The sequence below is a fragment of the Rhinopithecus roxellana genome, chromosome 14 (assembly GCF_007565055.1).
Source record: "Rhinopithecus roxellana isolate Shanxi Qingling chromosome 14, ASM756505v1, whole genome shotgun sequence".
Lineage (NCBI taxonomy): Eukaryota > Metazoa > Chordata > Mammalia > Primates > Cercopithecidae > Rhinopithecus > Rhinopithecus roxellana.
The window spans coordinates 51,490,877-51,514,138 of record NC_044562.1 but is presented as its reverse complement, the minus strand read 5'-3'; the positions used below and the strand labels follow the sequence as shown (position 1 = coordinate 51,514,138).

Sequence of the window (23,262 nt, the reverse complement as noted above, 5' to 3'; positions counted from 1 at the left end):
AAAGAAAGGAGTGGTCAGCCTCGCACAGTCCTTCTGAGATTGTTAAACAGATTACTTCCATCAGTATTGAGCCAGGAGTTGAGGTGGAAGTCACCATTTTAGATGCTTAAGTCAACTATTTTAATAAATTGATCACCAGTTGTTTAAAAAAAAAAAAAAAAAAAAAAAGAGTGGTCAGCAGTAAACATCAGTTGCCCAATAAGAAGATCAAAAAGTGCCCAGTTTGGTCAAGCGGTCACTGGTGAACTTACAGCAGTTTCAGTGGAGGGAGCAGTAAGCACAGAAGCCAGACTAAAATGTTGCCAAATAAGCAGACAGTGGGGAAGCAGTGAAAGAGTAGACTGCTGCTCGGGAAAAAAAGAGAGAGCATGAGAAGCACAATGGCAGAGGAGCCGTAATCCAGGAAGGAATCCTTTCGTGATTATATACATCTTCACTGGAGAATATGCATTCTGACAGGGAGGGACTGGAGAATACAGATGGAGTAGTCAGCCTTCACAAGACAAACAGTCCCCAAAGAGTCCTACCACAGCACACCCCCAGTGAAAGGAGAAAAAGAAACAGAAACACATTTATGGTATGATGTGCCAGTTGTGGGTAGCAGGAAGTTGAGACATTTCAGGATAAAGCCACTCAGTTTTCTTGATAAGGCAAAGGAGGGTTTATTTGCTCTTGGAGAGGTGGTGCTAGGTGAATAGAGGCTTAAAGGGATAATGTGGAAATAAGCTTGTTTGAGTAGGAAGAATTAAAGTTTTTTAAATAAATTCTTAGACACAAAATGTTTTATATCCTATTGCTTTGTTGTTGCCAAAATAGTTTATGCCAAACAAAATGACAAACCATATTTTTCTTTTTCAGATGATTAAAGGAAAAGTGAAAGCCGGAAAAGTAGACTGTCAGGCTTATGCTCAGACATGCCAGAAAGCTGGTATCAGAGCCTATCCAACTGTTAAATTTTATTTCTACGAAAGAGCAAAGGTATGTCCAGACTTTCCTCTGTTCCTTCCCTTAGTAGGCCAAGCTCAAAAGATGTGTTTTAGTCTGAGTAATGTCTTTTCTATTTTCTGCTCCCTGTCTTTTTTTTTGTATTATTACATATTACTGTTACAAGTTTTTAAAATTTACGTGTATACCAAGCGATCTTAAAAGGTTTTTTTGTCTCATGGTTGATACAGATTCAATTGCCTTAATATTTTTATACTAATTAACAGAAAAACTACTAGAAAGAGACAAAAAAAGTATTATTCATTATTATCTTTGGGTGCTGGAATTCAAGGTAATTTTCTACTTCCTGTGAAAGGTTATGGTGACTGTTGAGGTCACTAAGAATACTCTATAATACACACTGCTGCTTGGAATAATATTTCCTTTCTATATTTCTATTCAGTATACTTTTTACTGAATAAGTTTCAAAGTAATGAGCTTACTTCCTTTGTGGAGAGGAAAGAATGATAAAGTATTTGCCATCTACTCATATTTTCTGTTAAAACATTAAAAATACATAATTTCAAATATTTTTATACTTTTTGTGCAGAGCTTATAGCTTGCACTGAACACCAAGAATGAGTTCTCAGACAATTCCAGCCGAGCAGAAGTCCGCCCCAGCATCCATCCGCCAAGTATTTATTGAAAGGGCTTGTTAAACCACAAACGTCCACTAGATGGCTTTTTTGAGGTCCGATCGTGAGACACCTGTGACCTTGTAAAAGCACTCAAACTGCGTTCTCAGGAGGCTGTTTTCAGCATTCCTTATCACACCACGCACTGGGCTCCCTGTCCTGTTTTCAGGGTCAAGGAGTTTCATTCTCATGCACAAATAACATACACACAGTGCCCCAGTGTTTTTCCATGCCCTGACCTCAAATGCCATGTACATAAGTTTGAATATGTTGCCGTGCGCCACCCCACATTTTGAGGGAGAATTAGGTTAAGATCTGATGTTATTTATTGGTAGTGATATTTTGAGATGAGTAGGGCTAAATTAAGAAATTTAATGATGAATTTCAGAAATCTAGAATTGCCACACATGTAGATTTTTCAGTGAAGTTTTTTGATTTGTCAAGAATCTGTCTCTTTAGAACAATCTAGAGCAAGCAGAACTTGATGGAGGTGAGAGGCAGCTTATACCAGAGCCTGAGTCTTCATTTCTTTGAATCAACAGCTCTGTTTCTCAGTTTTCGGAACAGCTGAGAGATGGGTGACATAAATAAAAGTCTTCTTCAGATAATATCAGAGAAGCATCAATTTAATGAGCAGTCACAAGAGTTAACCATACCATAGACAGAGCTGTTTGAAAAGATGTTGCCATGTGTCCAGAGGAGTCTAGGGGACAAAGTTAGGAACCAAACATCCCTGTCCAAATTGAAAGACAAGGGTGGCATTCAGCCATTGAGGCCAGTCAGGAAGGCCAAAGCAGAATAATGGTTGGAGTAGAGTGTCAAATGAAACTGTTGTTTAAGAATCCAGGTGGGCAGTTAACACACAAAACAAAATCCTAGCATGTATTTGGAGATTAGGGTTCACACCAAGATTAAGACAACCAGTGGCCCCAGAAGCAAATAAGCAGGTCAGGATACATTGACCTGTTCCTTCCCTGCTTTTCAGTCACCTTCCTGCTGTGCGCAGATAAAAACTAGGAGATACATGTTGCCTTCCATTATTGTTGTTGGTCATGGTTGGCAGTGCTTATGACTGTATTAGAGTGGAATGAGTTCAGTCCTCTGGGAACATCTTTTGTTTGTTTTTGTTTTAATTTAAGTTCTAGGGTACATCTGCACAATGTGCAGGTTTGATACATAGGTATACATGCGCCATGTTGGTTTGCTGCACCCATCAACTCATCATTTACATTAGGTATTTCTCCTAATGCTATCCCTCCCCCAGCCCCAGCCCCCAACCCCCCGACAGGCCCTGGTATGTGATGTTCCCCGCCCTGTGTCCAAGTGATATCATTGTTCAATTCCCACCTATGAGTGAGAACATGCAGTGTTTGGTTTTCTGTCCTTGTGATAGTTTGCTGAGAATGATGGTTTCCAGCTACATTCACGTCCCTGTAAAGGACATGAACTCATCCTTTTTTATGGCTGCATAATAATATTCCATGGTGTATATGTGCCACATTATCTTAATCCAGTCTATCATTGATGTACTTTTGGGTTGGTTCCAAGTCTTTGCTATTGTGAATACTGCTGCGATAAACATACGTGTGCATGTGTCTCTAGTAGCATAATTTATAATACTTTGGGTATATACCTAGTAATGGGATTGCTGGGTCAAATGGTAATTCTAGTTCTAGATCCTTGAGGAATCACCACACTATCTTCCACAACGGTTGAACTAATTTACACTCCCACCAACAGTGCAAAAGCGTTCCTATTTCTTTACATCCTGTCCAACATCTGTTGTTTCCTGACTTTTTAATGATTACCATTCTAACTGGTGTGAGATGGTATCTCATTGTGTTTTTGATTTGCATTTCTTTGATGACCAGTTATGAACTTTCTTTCGTATCTTTGTTGGCCGCATAAATGTCTTCTTTTGAGAAGTGTCTGTTCATATCCTTTGCCCACTTTTTGATGGGTTTTTTTTTATTGTAAATTTGTTTGAGTTCTTTGTAGATTCTGGATATTAGCGCTTTGTCAAATGGGTAGATTGCAAAAATTTTCTCCCATTCTGTAAGTTGCCTGTTCACTCTGATCATAGTTTCTTTGGCCGTGCAGAAGCTCTTTCATTTAATTAGATCCCATTTGTCTATTTTGGCTTTTGTTGTCTTTGCTTTTGGTGTTTTAGTCATGAAGTCCTTTCCCATGCCTATGTCCTGAATGGTATTGCCTAGGTTTTCTTCTAGGGTTTTTATGGTTTTAGGTCTTACGTTTAAGTCTTTAATCAATCTTGAATTAATGTTTGTATAAGGTGTAAGGAAGGGATCCAGTTTCAGCTTTCTGCATATGGCTAGCCAGTTTTCCCAGCACCATTTATTAAATAGGGTATCCTTTCCCCATTGCTTGTTTTTGTCAGGTTTGTCAAAGATCAGATGGTTGTAGATGTGTGGTGTTATTTCTGAGGCCTCTGGTCTGTTCTATTGGTCTATATCTCTGTTTTGGTACCAGTACCATACTGTTTTGATTACTGTAGCCTTGTAGTATAGTTTGAAGAAAGGTAGCATGATGCCTCCAGCTTTGTTCTTTTTGCTTGGGATTGTCTCGGCAATGCAGACTCTTTTTAGTTCCATATGAACTTCACAGTAGTTTTTTCCAATTCTGTGAAGAAAGTCATTTTCTTGATGGGGATGGCATTGAATCTATAAATTACTTTGGGCTGTATGGCCATTTTCATGCTATTGATTCTTCCTATCCAGGAGCATGGAATATTCTTCCATTTGTTTGTGTCCTCTTATTTCGTTGAGCAGTGGTTTGTAGTTCTTGAAGAGGTCCTTCACATCCCTTGTAAGTTGGTTTCCTAGGTGTTTTATTCTCTTTGTAGCAAATGTGAATGGGAGTTCACTCATGATTTGGCTCTGTATTTTTCTGTTAATGGTGTATAGGAATGCTTGTGATTTTTGCACATTGATTTTGTATCCTGAGACTTTGCTGAAGTTGCTTATCAGCTTAAGGAGATTTTGGGCTGAGATGATGGCATCTTCCAAATATACAATCATGTCATCTGCAAACAGGGACAATTTGATTTCCTCATTTCCTAATTGAATACCCTTTATTTCTTTCTCTTGCCCGATTGCCCTGGCCAGAACTTCCAGTACTGTATTGAATAGGAATGGTGAGAGAGGGCATCCTTTTCTTGTGCCAGTTTTCAAAGGGAATGCTTCCAGTTTTTGCCCATTCAGTATGATACTGGCTGTGGGTTTGTCATAAATATCTATTATTTTGAGATACATTCCATCAATACCTAGTTTATTGAGAGTTTTTAGCATGAAGGGCTGTTGAATTTTTTTGAAGGCCTTTTCTGCATCTATTGAGATAATCATGTGGTTTTTGTCTTTGGTTTTGTATTATATAATGGATTACATTTATTGATTTGCGTATGTTGAACCAGCCTTACATCCCAGGGATGAAGCTGACTTGATCGTGGTGGATAAGCTTTTTGATGTGCTGCTGGATTTGGTTTGCCAGTGTTTTATAGAGAATTTTCGCATCGATGTTCATCAGGGATATTGGTATAAAATTCCCTTTTTTTGTTTTGTCTCTGCCAGGCTTTGGTATCAGGATGATGTTGGCCTCATAAAATGAGTTAGGGAGGATTCCCTCTTTTTCTGTTGATTGGAATAGTTTCAGAAGGAATGGTACCAGCTCCTCTTTGTAGCTCTGGTAGAATTCGGCTGTGAATCCTTCTGGTCCTAGACATTTTTTTGATGGGTAGGCTATTAACTATTGCCTCAATTTCAGAGCCTGTTATTGGTCTATTCAGAAATTCAGCTTCTTCCTGGTTTAGTTTTGGGAGGGTGTATGTGTCCAGAAATTTTTCCGTTTCTTCTAGATTTTCAAGTTTGTTTGCGTAGAGCTGTTTATAGTATTCTCTGATGGTAGTTTGTATTTCTGTGGGTTCAGTGGTAATATCCCTTTGTCATTTTTTATTGTGTCTATTTGATTCTTCTCTCTTTTCTTGTTTGTTAGTCTTGTTTGCGGCCTATCAATTTTGTTGATCTTTTCAAAAAACCAGCTCCTGGATTCATTGATTTTTTTTTTTTTTTTTTTTTGAAGGGTTTTTTTGAGTCTCTATCTCTTTCATTTCTGCTCTGATCTTAGTTATTTCTTGCCTTCTGCTAGCTTTTGAATTTGTTTGCTTTTGCTTCTCTAGTTCTTTTAATTGTGATGTTAGGGTGTTGATTTTAGATCTTTCCTCATTTCTCCTGTGGGCATTTAGTGCTATAAATGTCCCTCTAAACACTGCTTTAGCTGCATCCCAGAGATTCTGGTACGTTGTGTCTTTGTTCTCATTAGTTTCAAAGAACATCTTTATTCCTGCCTTAATTTCATTATTTACCCAGTAGTCATTCAGGAGCAAGTTGTTCAGTTTCCATGTAGTTGCGGTTTTGAGTGAGTTTCTTAATCCTAAGTTCTAATTTGATTGTACTGTGGTCTGAGAGACAAGTTGTTGTGATTTCTGTTCTTTTACATTTGCTGAGGAGTGCTTTACTTCCAGTTATATGGTCAATTTTAGAATAAGTGCAATGTGGTGCTGAGAAGAATGTATATTCTGTTGATTTGGGGAGGTGAGTTATCTAGATGTCTATTAGGTCTGCTTGTTGTAGAGCTGAGTTCAAGTCCTGGATATCCTTGTTAACCTTCTGTCTCATTGATCTGATATTGACAGTGGGGTGTTAAAGTCTCCCATTATTATTGTGTGGGAGTCTAAGTCTCTTTGTAGGTCTCTAAGGACTTGCTTTATGAATTTGGGTGCATATATATTTAGGATCATTATCTCTTTTTGTGGACTTGATCTCTTTACCATTATGTAATGACCCTGTCTCTTTTGATCTTTGTTGGTTTAAACTATGTTTTATCAGAGACTAGGACTGCAACCCCTGCTTTTTTTTTTTTTTTTTTTTTTTTTCTTTCCATTTGCTTGGTAGATCTTCCTCCATCCCTTTATTTTGAGCCCATGTGCATCTTTGCACGTGAGATGGGTCTCCTGAATATAGCACGCTGATGGGTCCTGACTCTTTATCCAATTTGCCAGCCTGTGTCTTTTAATTGGGGCATTTAGCCCATTTACATTTCAGGTTAATATTGTTATGTGTGAATTTGATCCTGTCACTATGATATTAGCTGGTTATTTTGCCTGTTAAGTGGTGCAGTTTCTTCATAACATCGATGGTCTTTACCATTTGGCATGTTTTTGCAGTGGCTGGTACCAGTTGTTTCTAAGTTTAGTGCTTCCTTCAGGAGCTCTTGTGAGGCAGGCCTGGTGGTGACAAAGTCAGCGTTTGCTTGTGTGTAAAGGATTTTATTTCTCCTTCACTTATGGAGCTTAGTTTGGCTGGATATGAAATTCTGGGTTGAAAATTCTTTTAAGAATGTTGAATATTGGTCCCCACTCTCTTCTGGCTTGTAGGGTTTCTGCCGAGAGATCTGCTATTAGTCTGATGGGCTTCCCTTTGAGGGTAACTCGACCTTTCTCTCTGCCTGCCCTTAACATTTTTTCCTTCATTTCAATGTTGGTGGATCTGATAATTACGTGTCTTGGGGTTGCTCATCCTGAGGAGTATCTTTGTGGTGTTCTGTTTTTCCCAAATTTGAATGTTGGCCTGCCTTGCTAGGTTGAGGATAATATCCTGAAGAGTGTTTTCCACCTTGGTGCCATTCTCCCCATCACTTTCAGGTACACTAATCAAATGTAGATTTGGTCTTTTCATATAATCCCATATTTCTTGGAGGCTTTGTTCATTTCTTTTTACTCTCTTTTCTCTAACCTTGTCTTTTTGCTTTACTTTCATTAATTTGATCTTCAATCACTGATACCCTTTCTTCCACTTGCTCGAATCGGCTATTGAAGCTTGTGCATGCGTTATGAAGTTCTCGTGCCATGATTTTCAGCTCCATCAAGTCATTTAAGCTCTTCTCTACGCTGTTTATTCTAGTTAGCCCTTCATCTAATCTTTTTTCAAGGTTTTTAGCTTCCTTGCGATGGGTTCAAACATCCTTCTTTAGCTCAGAGAAGTTTGTTATTACCAACCTCTGAAGCCTACTTCTGTCAACTCATCAAAGTCATTCTCCATCCAGCTTTGTTCCGTTGCCATCAAGAAGCTGCGATCCTTTGAAGGAGAAGAGGCGCTCCGATTTTTAGAATGTGTAGCTTTTCTGCCCTAGTTTCTCCCCATCTTTTTGGTTTTATCTACCTTTGGTCTTTGATGTTGGTGACCTACAGATGGGGTTTTAGTGTAGATGACCTTTTTGTTGATGTTGATGCTATTCCTTTGTTTGTTAGTTTTCCTTCTAACAGTCAGGTCCCTCAACTGCAGGGACCTGACTGTTGGAGTTTGCTGGAGGTCCACTCCAGACCCTGTTTGCCTGGGTATCACCAGCGGAGGCTGCAGAACAGCAAATGTTGCTGCCTGCTCCTTCCTCCAGAAGCTTTGTCCCAGAGGGGCAGCCGCCTATATGAGGTGTCTGTTGGCCCCTACTGGGAGGTATCTCCCAGTTGGGTTACACAGGGGTCAGGGACCCACTTGAAGAGGCAGTCTGTCCATTCTCAGAGCTCAAACGCCATGCTGGGAGAACCACTGCTCTCTTCAGAGCTGTCAGATAGGGACATTTAAGTCTGCAGAAGTTGTCTGCCGCCTTTTGTTCAGCTATGCCCTGACCACAGAGGTGGAGTCTAGATGCAGTAGGCCTTGTTGAGCTGCAGTGGGCTCTGCCCAGTTGGAGCTTCCCCGGCTGCTTTGTTTACCTACTCAAGCCTCAGCAATAGTGGATGCCCCTCCCCCAGCTAGGCTACTGCCTCGCAGTTCAATCTCAGACTGCTGCGCTAGCAGTGAGCAAGGCTCCATGGGCACGGGACCCGCCAAGCCAGGCACAGGAGAGAATCTCCTTGTCTACCTATGGCTAAGACCTTGGGAAAAGTGCAGTATTTGGGTGGTAGGGTCCCATTTTTCCAGGTCATCTGTCATGGCTTCCCTTGGCTAGGAAAGGGAAATCCCCCAACCCCTTGCACTTCCCGTGTGAGGCAACAACCCCCACCCCAACCCCACTTCAGCTCGCCCGCTGTGGGCTGCACCCACTGTCCAACCAGTACCAATGAGATGAACCAGGTACTTCAGTTGGAAATGCAGAAATCACCTGTCTTCTGCATCGATCACACTAGGAGCTGCAGACCGGAGCTGTTCCTACTTGGCCATCTTGGAACGCCCTCTCAAACTTTTTCCAGGAACATGTGTTCTTGCACAGTTTTGATATTTTGGGGCTTTTGGAGTCAGTGATGCATTTTTTTTTAACAAAGAATTGTTTCATGTTTCCATGACACTATTATTAATATTTATTTTAGGTACATTATGGGTTAACTGTTTTTGCAGCATTATTTCCTTGAAGAGAAGAAATTTGAATTTCAAACACTTCAAGTTTTGGAACAAAAGAACTTGAAAGCATATTTAATCAAGTTTCTTAGGTGGAATTGTTATATTTTGATTAAATACTTAAAAGATAACAAGTGTTTTTAATTTTAGAGAAATTTTCAAGAAGAGCAGATAAATACCAGAGATGCAAAAGCAATCGCTGCCTTAATAAATGAAAAATTGGAAACTCTTCAAAATCAAGGCAAGAGGAATAAGGTATGGACTAAGCCTAGAGTTGACTTTGGCAAAAGTTAGCAAAATCTATTTTTCCTATACATTACATGTATCCGGAGACAAGCAAAATGAGGCATCAAAAAATAGTAAGATAGCTGAAAATTCTACTTTGGGAAATAGGACAATCACAATGTAGCCTAGACACTGAAATGCTTTTAGAAATCTGGACAAGTAAAACCACTTAACAAAAAATAGTGACTGTGGTCCATGCAAAAACATGTATACAAATATTTATAGCGGTATCATTCATAATAGCAAAAAAGAACGAAACCAAATGTCTGTCAACTAACAGATAAACGAAATGTGGTGTATCCATACAATAGAATATTTTCAGCCATAAAAGGAATGAAGTACTGACCTATGCTACAACGTGGATGAACTTTGGAAAATGTTTAGTGAATGAAGCCAGTCACAAAGGCCAAATATTATATAATACTATTGATGTAAAATATCTAGAATAATCCATAGAGACAGAACATAGATTAATGGTTGCCTGGGGCTGAAGTGGAGTGGGATAGAAAAGAGCACAAATTGGGTAACTGCTAATGGGTAGTAAGGAGTTTATTTTGGGAATATGGAAAATATTTTAAAATTAGATTGCAATGACAGTTGGACAACTCTGAATATGCCAAAAACCACTAAACTCCTTTAAATGTGGAAATTTTATAGTATGTGAAATATATCTCAACAAAGCATAAAAAAAATAGTGACTATAGCCATAAATTATTTAAATTTTGTTCAAACGTAAATAAAGCATTGAATTGTTAGGAATAAATATACTGGAGCCTCATAACACGTTTTGGATAGCAAATTTTCTTTTGTTCTTGGTGTAATCAGAATGTATTGAAACCCATATTTCTCCTAGCCCCTCTTTGAATCTTTAATCTGTCAAGAAGCAGCACCTTTTTCCTGTTACTCTTCAGAAGGCAGTTCAGTTTTACCTTTTTCAAATCCATGTTACTGTAGGTCATAGTTAAAAACAGAACAAAGAGTCTATGAATGTTGTAGTGCTTTTAAAATGGAATTTAATACAATCACATGAGGTATCTTGGATTCTTTCCCTGTGAGGCGAAAGGAGGACAAAATAGCTCAGCCTCTGGAAAGGGATAGAGAAGTCTGGCTTTATAGCACCGTATTAGACTATAGGTTCTACTGTAATCCTATACAGTAGTTTGGGTTCAAACTGCAGACCCCAATAGACAAAGCCTTACAATAACCTACTTCAAGAATATTCTTTACGAATCTGAAATTTGTACAAATCTGAAATAGGAAAGAGTTATGATTCTGTATTTTCTTGGTTCCACAGAACAAACATGTTTTTCTAGTGTTTTGCTATATTAGTTTTCTCAAGATATTTTATTTTGAAAGGTATAACTTTTATCATGTTAAATATTTGAAATTTAAAAATTGTCATAATCTAGAATATCATACCTGAAATTAAGTTAAAGAGCTTACTGAATATGCTTGAAATTATGTAAACCTATATAGTTAGTAGTATCTGCTGTGGGCAGGTGAGAACTAGGAGATACTCTTTTCTTTTTTATTGTTATATTTTGGCAAAGTATATTTCATGTCATGATCCATTAAATAAGAATATTGAGTATTTCTGAAAATAAAATGTTGGTTAGTTTGTGGTGTTTTACCTTATTTTTAACATTGCAAACTCATACTTTCTCCTTTCTCTATTGCCTTTACATTATTATTATAGGATGAACTTTGATAATGTTGAAGATGAAGAAAAAATTTAAAAGAAATTCTGACAGATGACATCAGAAGACACCTATTTAGAATGTTACATTTAGGATGGGAATGAATGAACATTATCTAAGACTTGGAATTGTACTGCCAGAATTATCTACAGCACTGGTATAAAAGAAGGGTCTGCAAACTTTTTCTGTAAAGGGCCGGATTATAAATATTTTAGACTTTGCAGGCTATATGGTTCACACATGAGAACAAGAATGGAGTCATCATGTATTCTTCTCTGTTATTTGCTCTTAACAACTCTTTTAAAAACATAAAAACCATTCTTAGCTCAGAGCCATACAAAAGTAGGCCAGATTCAGTCCATGGACCATAGATTGCTCTCCCTCTCTACGGACTTATGTTTCGGGTGGCTAGCTTGAACATGAGTCTGCTGTGCTATTATCTACATAAATGTCTAAGTTGTATAAAGCACACTTTCCCTTCACGTTTTTTGGCTGGCCTGAAAAGAGGTAACTTGGTTTTTGGTCACTTGTTCTCCTAAAAATGCTATCCCTGACCATATATTTATATTTTGTTTTAAAAACACTCATGATGTGGCACAGTAAACATACCCTGTTATGCTATATTATTATGAAGAGATTCTTCATTGTTTTCTTTCCTTCTCAAAGGTTGAAAAAATGTTTTTAATTTTTCACAGCTGAGAAACAGTGCAGCAGTATATGTGCACACAGTAAGTACACAAATTTGAGCAACCGTAAGTGCACAAATTCTGTAGATTGCTGTATCATCCAGGAAAACCTGAGAGAAAAAAATTATAACAATTAACTGGGCATTGTAGAGTATCCTAAATATGTTATCAAGTATTTAGAGTTCTATATTTTAAAGATATATGTGTTCATGTATTTTCTGAAATTGCTTTCATAGAAATTTTCCCACTGATGGTTGATTTTTGAGGCATCTAATATTTACATATTTGCCTTCTGAACTTTGTTTTGACCTGTATCCTTTATTTACATTGGGTTTTTCTTTCATAGTTTTGGTTTTTCACTCTTGTCCAGTCTATTTATCATTCAAATAGGAAAAATTACTTTACAGGGTTGTTTTACTGTAGCTCATAATGATACTGTAGTTATTCCAGTTACTGGTTTACTGTCAGAGGGCTGCCTTTTCCAGATAAATATTGAAATAATAACTGAAGTTATTTTTATAAGAAAATCAAGTATATAAATCTACGAAAGGGATCTTTTAGTTTCTGTGTTGTTTAGACTCAAAGAATCACAAATTTGTCAGTAACATGTAGTTGTTTAGTTATATTCGGAGTGTACAGAGTGGTAAAAATTCCAATCAATCAAAAGAGGTCAATGAATTAAAAGGCTTGCAATTTTTTTCAAAAACCTGTTAGAATATGCTTTATTGTGTTTGGAAGAGTTTTCTTTTTTTTCTTTTCAATATCACTTTATCTTGCTCACCAGTATTTCCTCATAAAGGTTATTATAGCCATAATTATTATTAAAATAGACTTTGTTCTTCATATTCTCCCATCTTTTTCTCTACTACATACTCAACTCTGTCTGGATTCTGCTGTATGCCTGTGGGCATATATGCAACAGTCACCACTTCTCACACTTAACACCAGCTTTTTGAATTATGATCAGTAATGGCAAGAGCCTTTCATTCTCAAATGTTTAAAGCCTAGAAGTTCTACAAATTTGGCTTGTTTCTACAAGAATCCCAAAATGGAATGCCTAAAGAAGTCTTACTTGGAATATTTACTAAAATGTACTGGTTAGGTGCATATCACCACACTGGACACTGAGGAGTGTACAAAAGGAATCTAAGACATGGTCCCCATCTCCCAACTGTCTGTAATTCACAATTTTGTCACTGAGCTCATAGGGTACTTACATTACTACCTATAAATGTTTCCTACACTTGTTAGTTGAGAAATATTTTAGGCAGTAAATAAAATAGTAAATATTATGTGTCCTATAATTTGACCTAAGCTATGTGCCTTTGGAATCAGCTCTAAGCCAGGGCCCCCTAGTAGTCATGTTAAGTAACATGTATCATAAAGTGGTATACATCAAGGTTATCTTATACAGTCATAACAGTATTATTGAGTCTTTCAAAAACAGCTGGCAGATTGAGCTTTTAATGGCTGTATTGATGCAGTAGATAGAGCACCTCTAAGGAGTACCAGGTATAATGTGCCATTTCTCTGAGCAACACCATTTTTCTGTGCAGCTGACCCTGTGTAACAAGGTATCAATTTTAGCTGACCAAAGCACATTCTATCAGGCAGCCAGCCTTGGGAATTCGGTCCATTTAAAGTATGTGGCTTACAGCCAGGTATGGTGGTGTACACCTGTTGTCCCATCTACTTGAGAGGCCAAGGCAGGAGGAATTGCTTGGGCTCAGGATTTCGAATCCAGCCTGAGCAACATAGCAAGATGCCATTTCAAGTAAATTGTGTTTTGGGCATTAATGATGTTTGTCTATTCTAATTTCTCAAATTTTATTTAGGTCATTCATAGCTTTTTTTTTTAAAGGTATATGATTAAGATAAAGGAAAAGTAAAATGAAATGGTTATTTAATAACATTTTACATTCTCAAAATTTTCTTTAAATGTACTCTTTGTTTTCTGACAGTGCTCAAAGTGGGAATATTTTTAGAAGTACGGTTATCAAAAAAACACGTTTCCTATGGGACACACATTTCAAAGATGTGTAGTACAGTAAAATTTTTAGCACTTTTAAGTTATTTGAATAGAATTTTTGTGTAATATTTAGTCTAGTATTAGTCCTTAAATCTGCCAACAAAACCAGATAGATGTCTTAAATTAGGGACATTTCTTCCATTGTGACTGTTAAGAAATAATACAAAGATTAAATTAACAAAATACATTTTTAATTTTTATACCTATAGAATAAAAATTGATAATGAAGATGAAAAGTAAATAACCTTTCTGATAATATTCTACTTTACACATATACTGAAAACTTACATATACCCAAATTCTTCTAGTGAAGAAGTTTGTAATATGGTTTCGGTATTTGTCCACTCCAAATCTCATGTTGAAATATGATCCCCATTATTGGATGTGGGGTCTGATTGGAGGTGTTTGGGTGATGGGGGCTGATCCCTCGTAAATGGCTTTGTGCCTTTCCCAGTGGTAATGAGTGAGTTCCTGCTGTTTGTTCCTGCAAGAGCTGGTTGTTAAAAGAAACCTGGCACCACCACCTCCTCTCTTTCTCTCTCCCTTTCTGTGTGACATGCTTGCTTCCCCTGTGCCTTCTGCCATGAGTAAAAGCTCCCTGAGACCTCACCAGAAGCTGAGCAGATGCTGGTGCCATGTTTTTATAGCCTGCAGAACTGCAAGTCAAATAAACCTTTTCTTTATAAGGTAACCAGTCCCAGGTATTCCTTCATTGCAACACAAAACAGACTAATACAGTTTATTTTAAGTAAGAATTACAAAATTTAGGCCAGTGACCAAGCTGAGTATAAATTACTAATCATACACAAAAATGTAAGTGTTTCACTGGCTTGAGTCATTTTTCTATTTAACACTGAATTTACACTTAGATTCTTGCACTGTCACTGAGTCCCTTTGTGAACAGCTAGGTATATTTTGTGAATAGTAACTAGTCAAAAATATAGCCAAAGTCTCATGCCAAACTGATCTACATCAATATGGACTCCATAAATACATCTTTCAACCACTTGATTGCGTTAAGTAGTCATTTGAGTGCATCACCTAGTGGCCTGTGGTCCTGAAAGTTAGTAATCATCCCCAAAAAGGTGTTAATTAACTACTGATAGACAATCTTCATTAAACAATTGCTATTTCCTTTTTTTTGTTTTTTTTAATACTTTTAAGTTCTGGGATACATGTGCACAATGTGCAGGTTTGTTACATAGGTATACATATGCCATGGTGGTTTGCTGCACCCATCAATCTGTCATCTACGTTAGGTATTTCTCCTAATGCTATCCTTCCCCTTGCCCCCTGCCCTGCTGACAGGCCCCAGTGTGTGATGTTCCCCTCCCTGCGTCCATATGTTCTCACTGTTCAACTCCCACTTAGGAGTGACAACGTGTGGTGTTTGGTTTTCTGTTTCTGTGTTAGTTTGCTGAGAATGATGCTTTCCAGCTTCATCCATGTCCCTGCAAAGGACATGAACTCATCCTTTTTATGGCTGCATAGTATTCCATGGTGTGTGTGCCAGTTTCTTTATCCAGTCTAACATTGATGGGCATTTGGGTTGGTTCCAAGTCTTTCCTATTGTGAATAGTGCTCCAATAAACATATGTGTGCATGTGTCTTTATAGTAAAATGATTTATAATGCTTTGGTTATATACCCAGTAATGGGATTGCTGGGTCAAATGGTATTTCTAGTTCTAGATCCTTGAGGAATCGCCACACTGTCCTCCACAATGGTTGAACTAATTTATACTCCCACTAACAGTGTAAAAGCGTTCCTGTTTCTCCACATCCTCTCCAGCATCTGTTGTTTCCTGACTTTTTAATGATCGCCATTCTAACTGATGTGAGATGGTATCTCATTGTTTTTGATTTGCATTTCTCTAATGACCAGTGATGATGAGCTTTCTTTCGTATCTTTTTTGGCCACCTAAATGTCTTCTTTTGAGAAGTGTCTGTTCATATCCTTTGCCCACTTTTAATAGGATTTTTTTCTTGTATATTTAAGTTCCTTGTAGATTCTGGATATTAGCCCTTTGTCAGATGGATACATAGCAAAAATTTTCTCCCATTCTGTAAGTTGCCTGTTCACTCTGATCGTAGTTTCTTTTGCTATGCAGAAGCTCTTTAGTTTAATTAGATCCCATTTGTCTATTTTGGCTTTTGTTGCCATTGCTTTTGTGGTTTTAGTTATGAAGTCTTTGCCCATGCCTATGTCCTGAATGGTATTGCCTAGGTTTTCTTCTAGGGTTTTTATGGTTTCAGATCTTACATTTAAGTCTTTAATCCATCTTGAGTTAATTTTTGTATAAGAGGTAAGGAAGGGGTCCAGTTTCAGTTTTCTACATATGGCTAGCCTATTTTCCCAACATCATTTATTAAATAGGGAATCATTTCCCCATTGCTTGTTTTTGTCAGGTTTGTCAAAGATCAGATGGTTGTAGATGTGTGGTGTTATTTCTGAGGCCTGTGTTCTGTTCCATTGGTCTATGTATCTGTTTTGGTACCAGTACCGTGCTGTTTTGGTTACTGTAGCCTTGTAGTATAGTTCATTCTTTTTGCTTAGGATTGTCTTGGCTATATGGGCTCTTTTCTGGTTCCATATGAAATTTAAAGTAGTTTTTTCTAATTCTGTGAAGAAAGTCAATGGTAGCTTGATGGGAATAGCATTGAATCTATAAATTACTTTGGGCAGTATGGCCATTTCACAATATTTGATTCTTCCTATCCATGAGCATGGAATGTTTTTCCATTTGTTTCTATCCTCTCTCATTTCTGTGAGCAGTGGTGTGTAGTTCTCCTTGAAGAGGTCCTTCACATCCCTTGTAAGTTGTATTCCTAGGTATTTTATTCTCTTTGTAGCAATTGTGAATGGGAGTTCACTCATGATTTGGCTCTCTGTTTGTCTATTATTGGTGTATAGGAATGCATGTGATTTTTGCACATTAATTTTGTATCCTGAGACTTTGCTGAAGTTGCTTATCAGCTTAAGGAGTTTTTGGGCTGAGATGATGGGGTTTTCTAAATATACAATCATGTCATCTGCAAAGAGAGATAATTTGACTTCCTCTCTTCCTGTTTGAATACCCTTTATTTCTTTCTCTTGCCTGATTGCCCTGGCCAGAACTTCCAATACATAAAGAGTGGTAAGAGAGGGCATCCTTGTCTTGTGCCGATTTTCAAAGGGCATGCTTCCAGCTTTTGCCCATTCAGTATGATATTGGCTGTGGGTTTGTCATAAATATCTCTTATTATTTTGAGATACGTTCCATCAATATCTAGTTTTTTGAGTGTTTTTGGCATGAAAGGGTGTTGAATTTTATCGAAGGCCTTTCTGCATCTACTGAGATAATCATGTTTTTGTCATAACTGCTATTTCAAACGTTTGGAGGAAGTAAAATGTCTTTAAAAGAGTAAGTGTTGATTTTTGGAAAATATGAAATTGGAAACTTAGAAAACTTGAATTCTAAGTGGCTGTTTATATTACCAAATGGTAAAACATTGGCTAACTAAAACATCGTTCTGAAGCCAATAAACTAGCAAAAAGCCCCACCTATGCATTGAAATATCTTTCTCAGGTCATTAGATAAAGTATATGGCACTAAGGCAAAAAATACATATACACACACACATAAAATATTTCAGCAGCCACTGCCAACTGAAAGTAATAAAATGAAACAATTTGTTGGCTTTAATGTATTTAGGAAAAATCATTTATTTATAAGACATCTTCCCTTTCTTCAGTTATCATGAAAATTATGAAGGTAAGGTAAAGTCTGTACCATTTTTCCTCTATTTTTGAGAAACCTTAGATTTATCTTGTCTGTAACCCAACTTTCTTGTTTTATATTTTAACTATACTTTCTATTTTGTGACAGGAGTGAAAAGGTTTTTAATGATTTTAAACATGTTTATATATATATTTTCAGACTTGGAACAGCAGTATCTCATGTTTTACTATAAAAACTTGGGGATATTACTTGAAGATCAGCTATATTGTTATTTTTAGTATCTTAGCAATTCATCTGTCAGTAATCACCAAAGAACTCAAGAATGAATAACATGATATATCAAAAGGCCTATAATCTCAATCATCTTGTTAAGACTTTGGAAAGTTAACTTGTATTAATTAACTAATTGTAAATTAATCCTATCAAGTTAATTTGTAATAAATTCAAGATGCAAAATGAAAACCTGTTTCACTACAGGGATTAAGTAAACTTTAAAATTCATTTTGTTGGCTGGGTGCGGTGGCTCACACCTGTAATCCCAGCACTTTGGGAGGCCAAGGTGGAAGGATCACTTAAGGCCAGGAGTTCAAGACTGGCCTAGGCAACATAGTGAAACCCCGACTCTACTAAAAATATAAAAACAAGCTGGGCATGGAGGTGCATACCTGTAATCATCTACCCAGGAGGCTGAGACAGGAGAATTGCATGAACCTGGGAGGCGAAGGTTGCAGTGAGCAGAGATCACGCCACTGCCCTCCAGCCTGGGTGATGGAGCAAGACTCTGTCTAAAAAAAAAAAAAAAATTGTTGATATTTTATATAAACTTAAAATTAAGAAACCTCCTAGACACGCACACACACACAGCCATATTGTCATCTCTGAAGATAGCAGCCATGTGTGTCTTATTCCCTGCATTGCTGGCAGAACCTAGCACATTGTTGATCCATAGAAGCACAGTGTATGTTGAAACTGACAGTCAGAGTAATATGCTGTTGACTGTGTTTAAAATTAATTTGCCAGAGTTCTACTGTGATAAGAATTTCTGACTAGAAATTATAAATTCATTGTTTTATGCCTTAAAAATTATAAATAATGATAAGTTTTATTTGCAGCCCTTATAGCTTAGAGGCATTGTAGTTGATATTATAGTAACCTTTTTAGATGTTAGTAATTTTTATTGTAAAATTTAAGGTAGCTTTACCTATTAAAGTAGCACCTATTCTTTTGAAAGGAACTTTCTCAAAGGATTTTTAGGGCCTCATAATTTCTTGTTGCTCTGTGTAAGTCCCTCTGATAGACTTCCCTGAAGGATTTTAAGCAGAAATAACATCAGGTACCAGTAGATGGCAGTGAAAAATAAGCAGACACAGTTCATTATTCCAATAAAATGCTATTTCTACCTCAGTACTGGACAAGAATCACACAGCCTAGTTGGCCTTTGTTTTTTCACTAAAAATATCCTGAATTATCAGTCACTTATGTTTGACTATGAGAAATTGCAAAAAAGTTAAAACTGTTTTGCATCCAAAAGTTTGTGATCTAGTGTAATAAATAAGACAAGTGTATGAACGGTATGACAATAAATTTAGAAAATCATACAGGCACACACACTACTATAGACATGTAAGATACATGCATGTATTGGAGCTCAGCAGATTCCCATTCATGAAGAATGGTGCCTGTGTAACAGTATAAATGGATCACTTTTAATAAATAAAGCATAAAATTGGACTAATAGCTTTTTTTTTTTTCCAATTCGAAAGTCTCAGGGTTTTCTGAGGTATTTAGTACTCCTTCAATTTGTGAAATAAGAGACACAGTCTTCAGGTAAAAAGAGCTCTTGGTCAAAGCAATGGGTTTACTGAATTCTCGCCCTGTAGTCAAGTACTTACTAACTAGGAGGTTCAAAACATTGCTTACTTCATATCTCTGTACCCTAATTAACTCATTTGTTAAGTGGAAAAAATATTTCATTAAGTAGTCATATAGATAAGATGAGGTAATGTGTTTAGAAAAACAAATCAATGTGCAGGCAAGAATCAGGAATGTGGGAAATTTTGTAGGACAAATGATATGATTTCTTTAATGAAAAAGGGAAAGGTATTATATAGCTTAAAAGGAAAAAGAAAAAGGCTTTTCAGTCATATGAGCCAAATGCAGTGTGTGGGCTACATTTGCATCTTGATTTGAACAATTATATATAGAGAGAGAGAGCTAGAGAGACAGTAGGATATATTTCATATATATAAAAACACAGTTGGGGAAATCAGAATATTTGAATTTGATATTAACTAAGAATTGTTTGCAGGGGTTGTTCTGTTGTTACGTATTCTAATGACATTTTTTTAATAATGAAAATGTTTGGGATTTGCTTTAAAATAATCCAGTAACCGGGATGTGAGAGAAACCAAAGAGGGGGAGATAATAATCCAGGGACTTTGGGTAGCTGTTAAATGGAACAAGATTGTCTGTATCGTAAGTATTGAAGCTGATAGAGGATAGATGTGGGTTGATTATATATTTGTTTTGCTGAAAAATGTTCTATAATACAGTTTTAATAACTAAGTTCTAATTTCAGAAATGCAAAATATTGTTTTTACAACTAAGATAACATTGGAATTTATACAGAACCCCCAATGACAAGTATATAATCACTGTTTGCCAGGAAATCAGTTTACCAGTTAAGAGGTAGAAAAGTTACAGGATAAAAATGGAATTGGTTGGCTCTAAGTGGGACCACTTTCAAAGAGAATGGTTAGAATTCATTTTCTTTTCATTACTTCCTTTCAGCTTGGAGCCTGAGCATCATTTCACCATTTTGAGCCTCAACCTCTCAATATACTGGAAAATTGTAATCCTCTTCCCTTCACTGAGGTCATAATACTGAATTCTGAAATGGAAATAATTGACTAGAGATTTTCTATTCAAACTAGACTGATGAGGTCTCACCACTTTCTTCAGGGGAGATCAACTGAACCTGCCTGAAGGCACAGGGTACACCATCTTCCTAAGGTGTGACCTCCTGTTCCCAAAGGAGTAGACCTAGGTGACCAACCAGCAGCACCTAGCTTTTGCCAACTACACAGCTTTGAATAGCCTTCCACCCTTGTGTCCTTCAAACCCCATTCTTGCCAAAGCCAAGTTCTCTCCCTCTCAACAGATTTCTCAGCACACATCAGATTTCACACCAATCTATGAAAAACTATTTTTAGAGATTATTACTATGGTCTGAATGTTTATATCCCCTCCTGCTCTCTCTAAAATTATGTTGAAATCCTAACCCCCCAGGTGATGGTATTAGGGATGAGGCCTTTGGGAAGGGATTAAGTCATGAGGGCAGAGTCCTCCTTTTTGAGATTAGTACCCTTATAAAAGAGACCCATCTCTTGCTCATCCCTTCTGCCATGGGAGAGCACTAAGAGTGAGCCATCTATAACCCAACAAACAAGGCCCTCACCAGGCACTCAATCTGCCAGCACCTTGATCATGGACTTACCAGCCTCCAGAACTGTGAGAAATAAATGTGTTGTTTTAAGCCACCCAGTTCATTTTGTTACCACAGCCTGGACAGACAGTATATTGAAAAAAATCAGATTTGCAGCTCACTGGTCATGTGAATGCCAGAGGAGCTGATCCACAGTCAGACGTTAAAGCTTCTTTTGGAAGCTATACTGGCTTGACAATCTCTCCATACTGATTCAGACTTCAGCAAGTGCACATCACCCGCTAGTCATTGTGGCTTCTGCTACTTTAAGGCTCTGGAATTATGGAAGAAAATAGGGTGGGCCTACTGTCTCTTCCTACTGTTTACCTGGTGTTTTGATTCTGAAAAGTTTATAAGCTCTGCTATTCAAGAAGTTTATACAAACCCATAATCTACTACCAAACCATTCATTCGTCATGACAGAACTGCCTACCAAAGCCACATACTTTAGATTTTAGATCTTTGCAAGACTACCACTGAAAGTTCACATGCTTGGTTAACAGTCTTAACCTCTAACCAATCGAACAAATCAAAGACATCTAATTTAGTCAAAATAGGTATGGGAATGAAAGTGAGACATAGAGGCCAGGTGCGGTGGCTCACACCTGTAAACCCAGCACTTTGGAAGGTCCAAGCAGAAGGATTCCTGGAGACCCAAGATTTCAAGACCAGCCTGGACAACCTGGCAAAACCTCCTCTCTACCACAAAATTCAAAAATTAGCCAGGCATGGTAGGGTATGCCTGTATTCCCAGCTCCTTGGGAGGCTGAGGTGGGAGGATTGCTTGAGCCCAGGAGATCGAGGCTGCAGTGAGCCGTGATCACACCACTGCACTCTAGCCTGGGAGATAGAGGGAGACCCTGTCTCAAAAAAACAAACAAAAGGCAAAGAATGATTTTAGGAGTTAGGTGTCTCCAAACTGAAGACACACATAGAAAAATTAAGGCATATTCTTTTACTGTACTCTCAGAAATATGTTTAACAAATACTTGAAGAGCTACTCTTTAAGATAACGAGTCCTTTCCAATTTGAGCCTCGCAGAGTGGCAAGAAAGGCTGTTCTGCCACCAATGAGGTGGTGACCCAAGAATATTCCGTCAGCGTCCACAAGCTCATTCTTGGAGTGGGATTCAAGAAGCATACCTCTCAGCACTTAAAAGAGATCCAGGCCGGGCGCGGTGGCTCAAGCCTGTAATCCCAGCACTTTGGGAGGCCAAGACGGGCGGATCACGAGGTCAGGAGATCGAGACCATCCTGGCTAACCTGGTGAAACCCCGTCTCTACTAAAAAATACAAAAAAAACTAGCCGGGCGAGGTGGCGGGCGCCTGTAGTCCCAGCTACTGGGGAGGCTGAGGCAGGAGAATGGCGTTAACCCGGGAGACGGAGCTTGCAGTGAGCCAAGATCCGGCCACTGCACTCCAGCCTGGGCGACAGAGCGAGACTCCGTCTCAAAAAAAAAAAAAAAAAAGAGATCCAGAACTGTGCCACAAAGGAAATGCACATTGATACCAGCCTCCACAAAGCTGTCAGGGCCAAGCAAATAAAGGATGTCCCATATCTTATCCATGAGCAATCGTCCAGAAAATGTAGTGAGGATGAAGATTCACCAAACGAGCTCTATACTTCGGTTACCTGTGTACCTGTTACCACTTGCAGAAATCAGCAAAGTGGATGAGAACTGTTAATCATCAAATAAGTTATAAAACCACCAAAAAATAGAAAATAGAAGCAAAAACAAAATATGTAAATAAAAAGTATTAAAATTTGAAAAATATCTTGGAAATAAGGATGGAGAGTTTAAATACTTATCTAAAAAGGAAAAATGTTAGCAATGGGTTGTAGCAGTAAGTCCGACTGTAAGTGATGGTCATATTTCTGTTCTTTAGTCCCAGAGAACAAAAGGAAGTGAGTTATTCCACAGCACAAGCAACATCTATTTATCTCAGAGGAAATCCAGGGAAGTTCCTTCCTGGGAAGACGGAAGGGTAGACTATTCAGAAGTTTTCTAAAATGGACTTCAAGCTCTATGACTTTATGATCACTTAGTATGTCTACGGATTTTTGTGGGGAAGAGAGATTTCAGGTTAAAGGTCATTTTATGTCTTTTTTAAAACTCTTGATTCCTTTTAGAGTTTTTTAAATTGTGATAAAGTACATGTAACAACATTTATTATCTTAATCATTTTTAAGTAGTAGACAGCTCAGTAATGTTAAGTAATTTCACATTGTTCAACTAATCTCCAGGACTTTATCTTGTAAAACTGAAATTTTGTATCCATAAAGCAAAACCTTTTTATTTACCAATGCTGCTAGACCCTGACAACCACCACCCTACT

General features: G+C 37.7%; 1 protein-coding gene across 5 annotated transcripts in view; it reads left to right on the top strand.

Moving 5' to 3' along the window:
• The window catches only part of DNAJC10 (DnaJ heat shock protein family (Hsp40) member C10), a 55,080-nt gene extending 41,590 nt beyond the window's left edge, over positions 1–13,490 (top strand). For 3 of the 5 annotated variants that reach the window (XM_010357183.2, XM_010357184.2, XM_010357182.2), the window contains 3 exons: positions 859–978; positions 9,176–9,280; positions 11,007–11,672. In XM_010357183.2, coding sequence (XP_010355485.1) covers positions 859–978; positions 9,176–9,280; positions 11,007–11,018 — 237 coding nt within the window. In that variant the 3' untranslated portion in view covers positions 11,019–11,672. Of the gene's footprint in view, positions 1–858; positions 979–9,175; positions 9,281–11,006 lie in introns of all 5 variants that reach the window. The other 2 variants (XM_010357181.2, XM_010357185.2) reach the window with 2 other exon arrangements.
• The last annotated feature ends 9,772 nt before the right edge of the window (positions 13,491–23,262 follow it).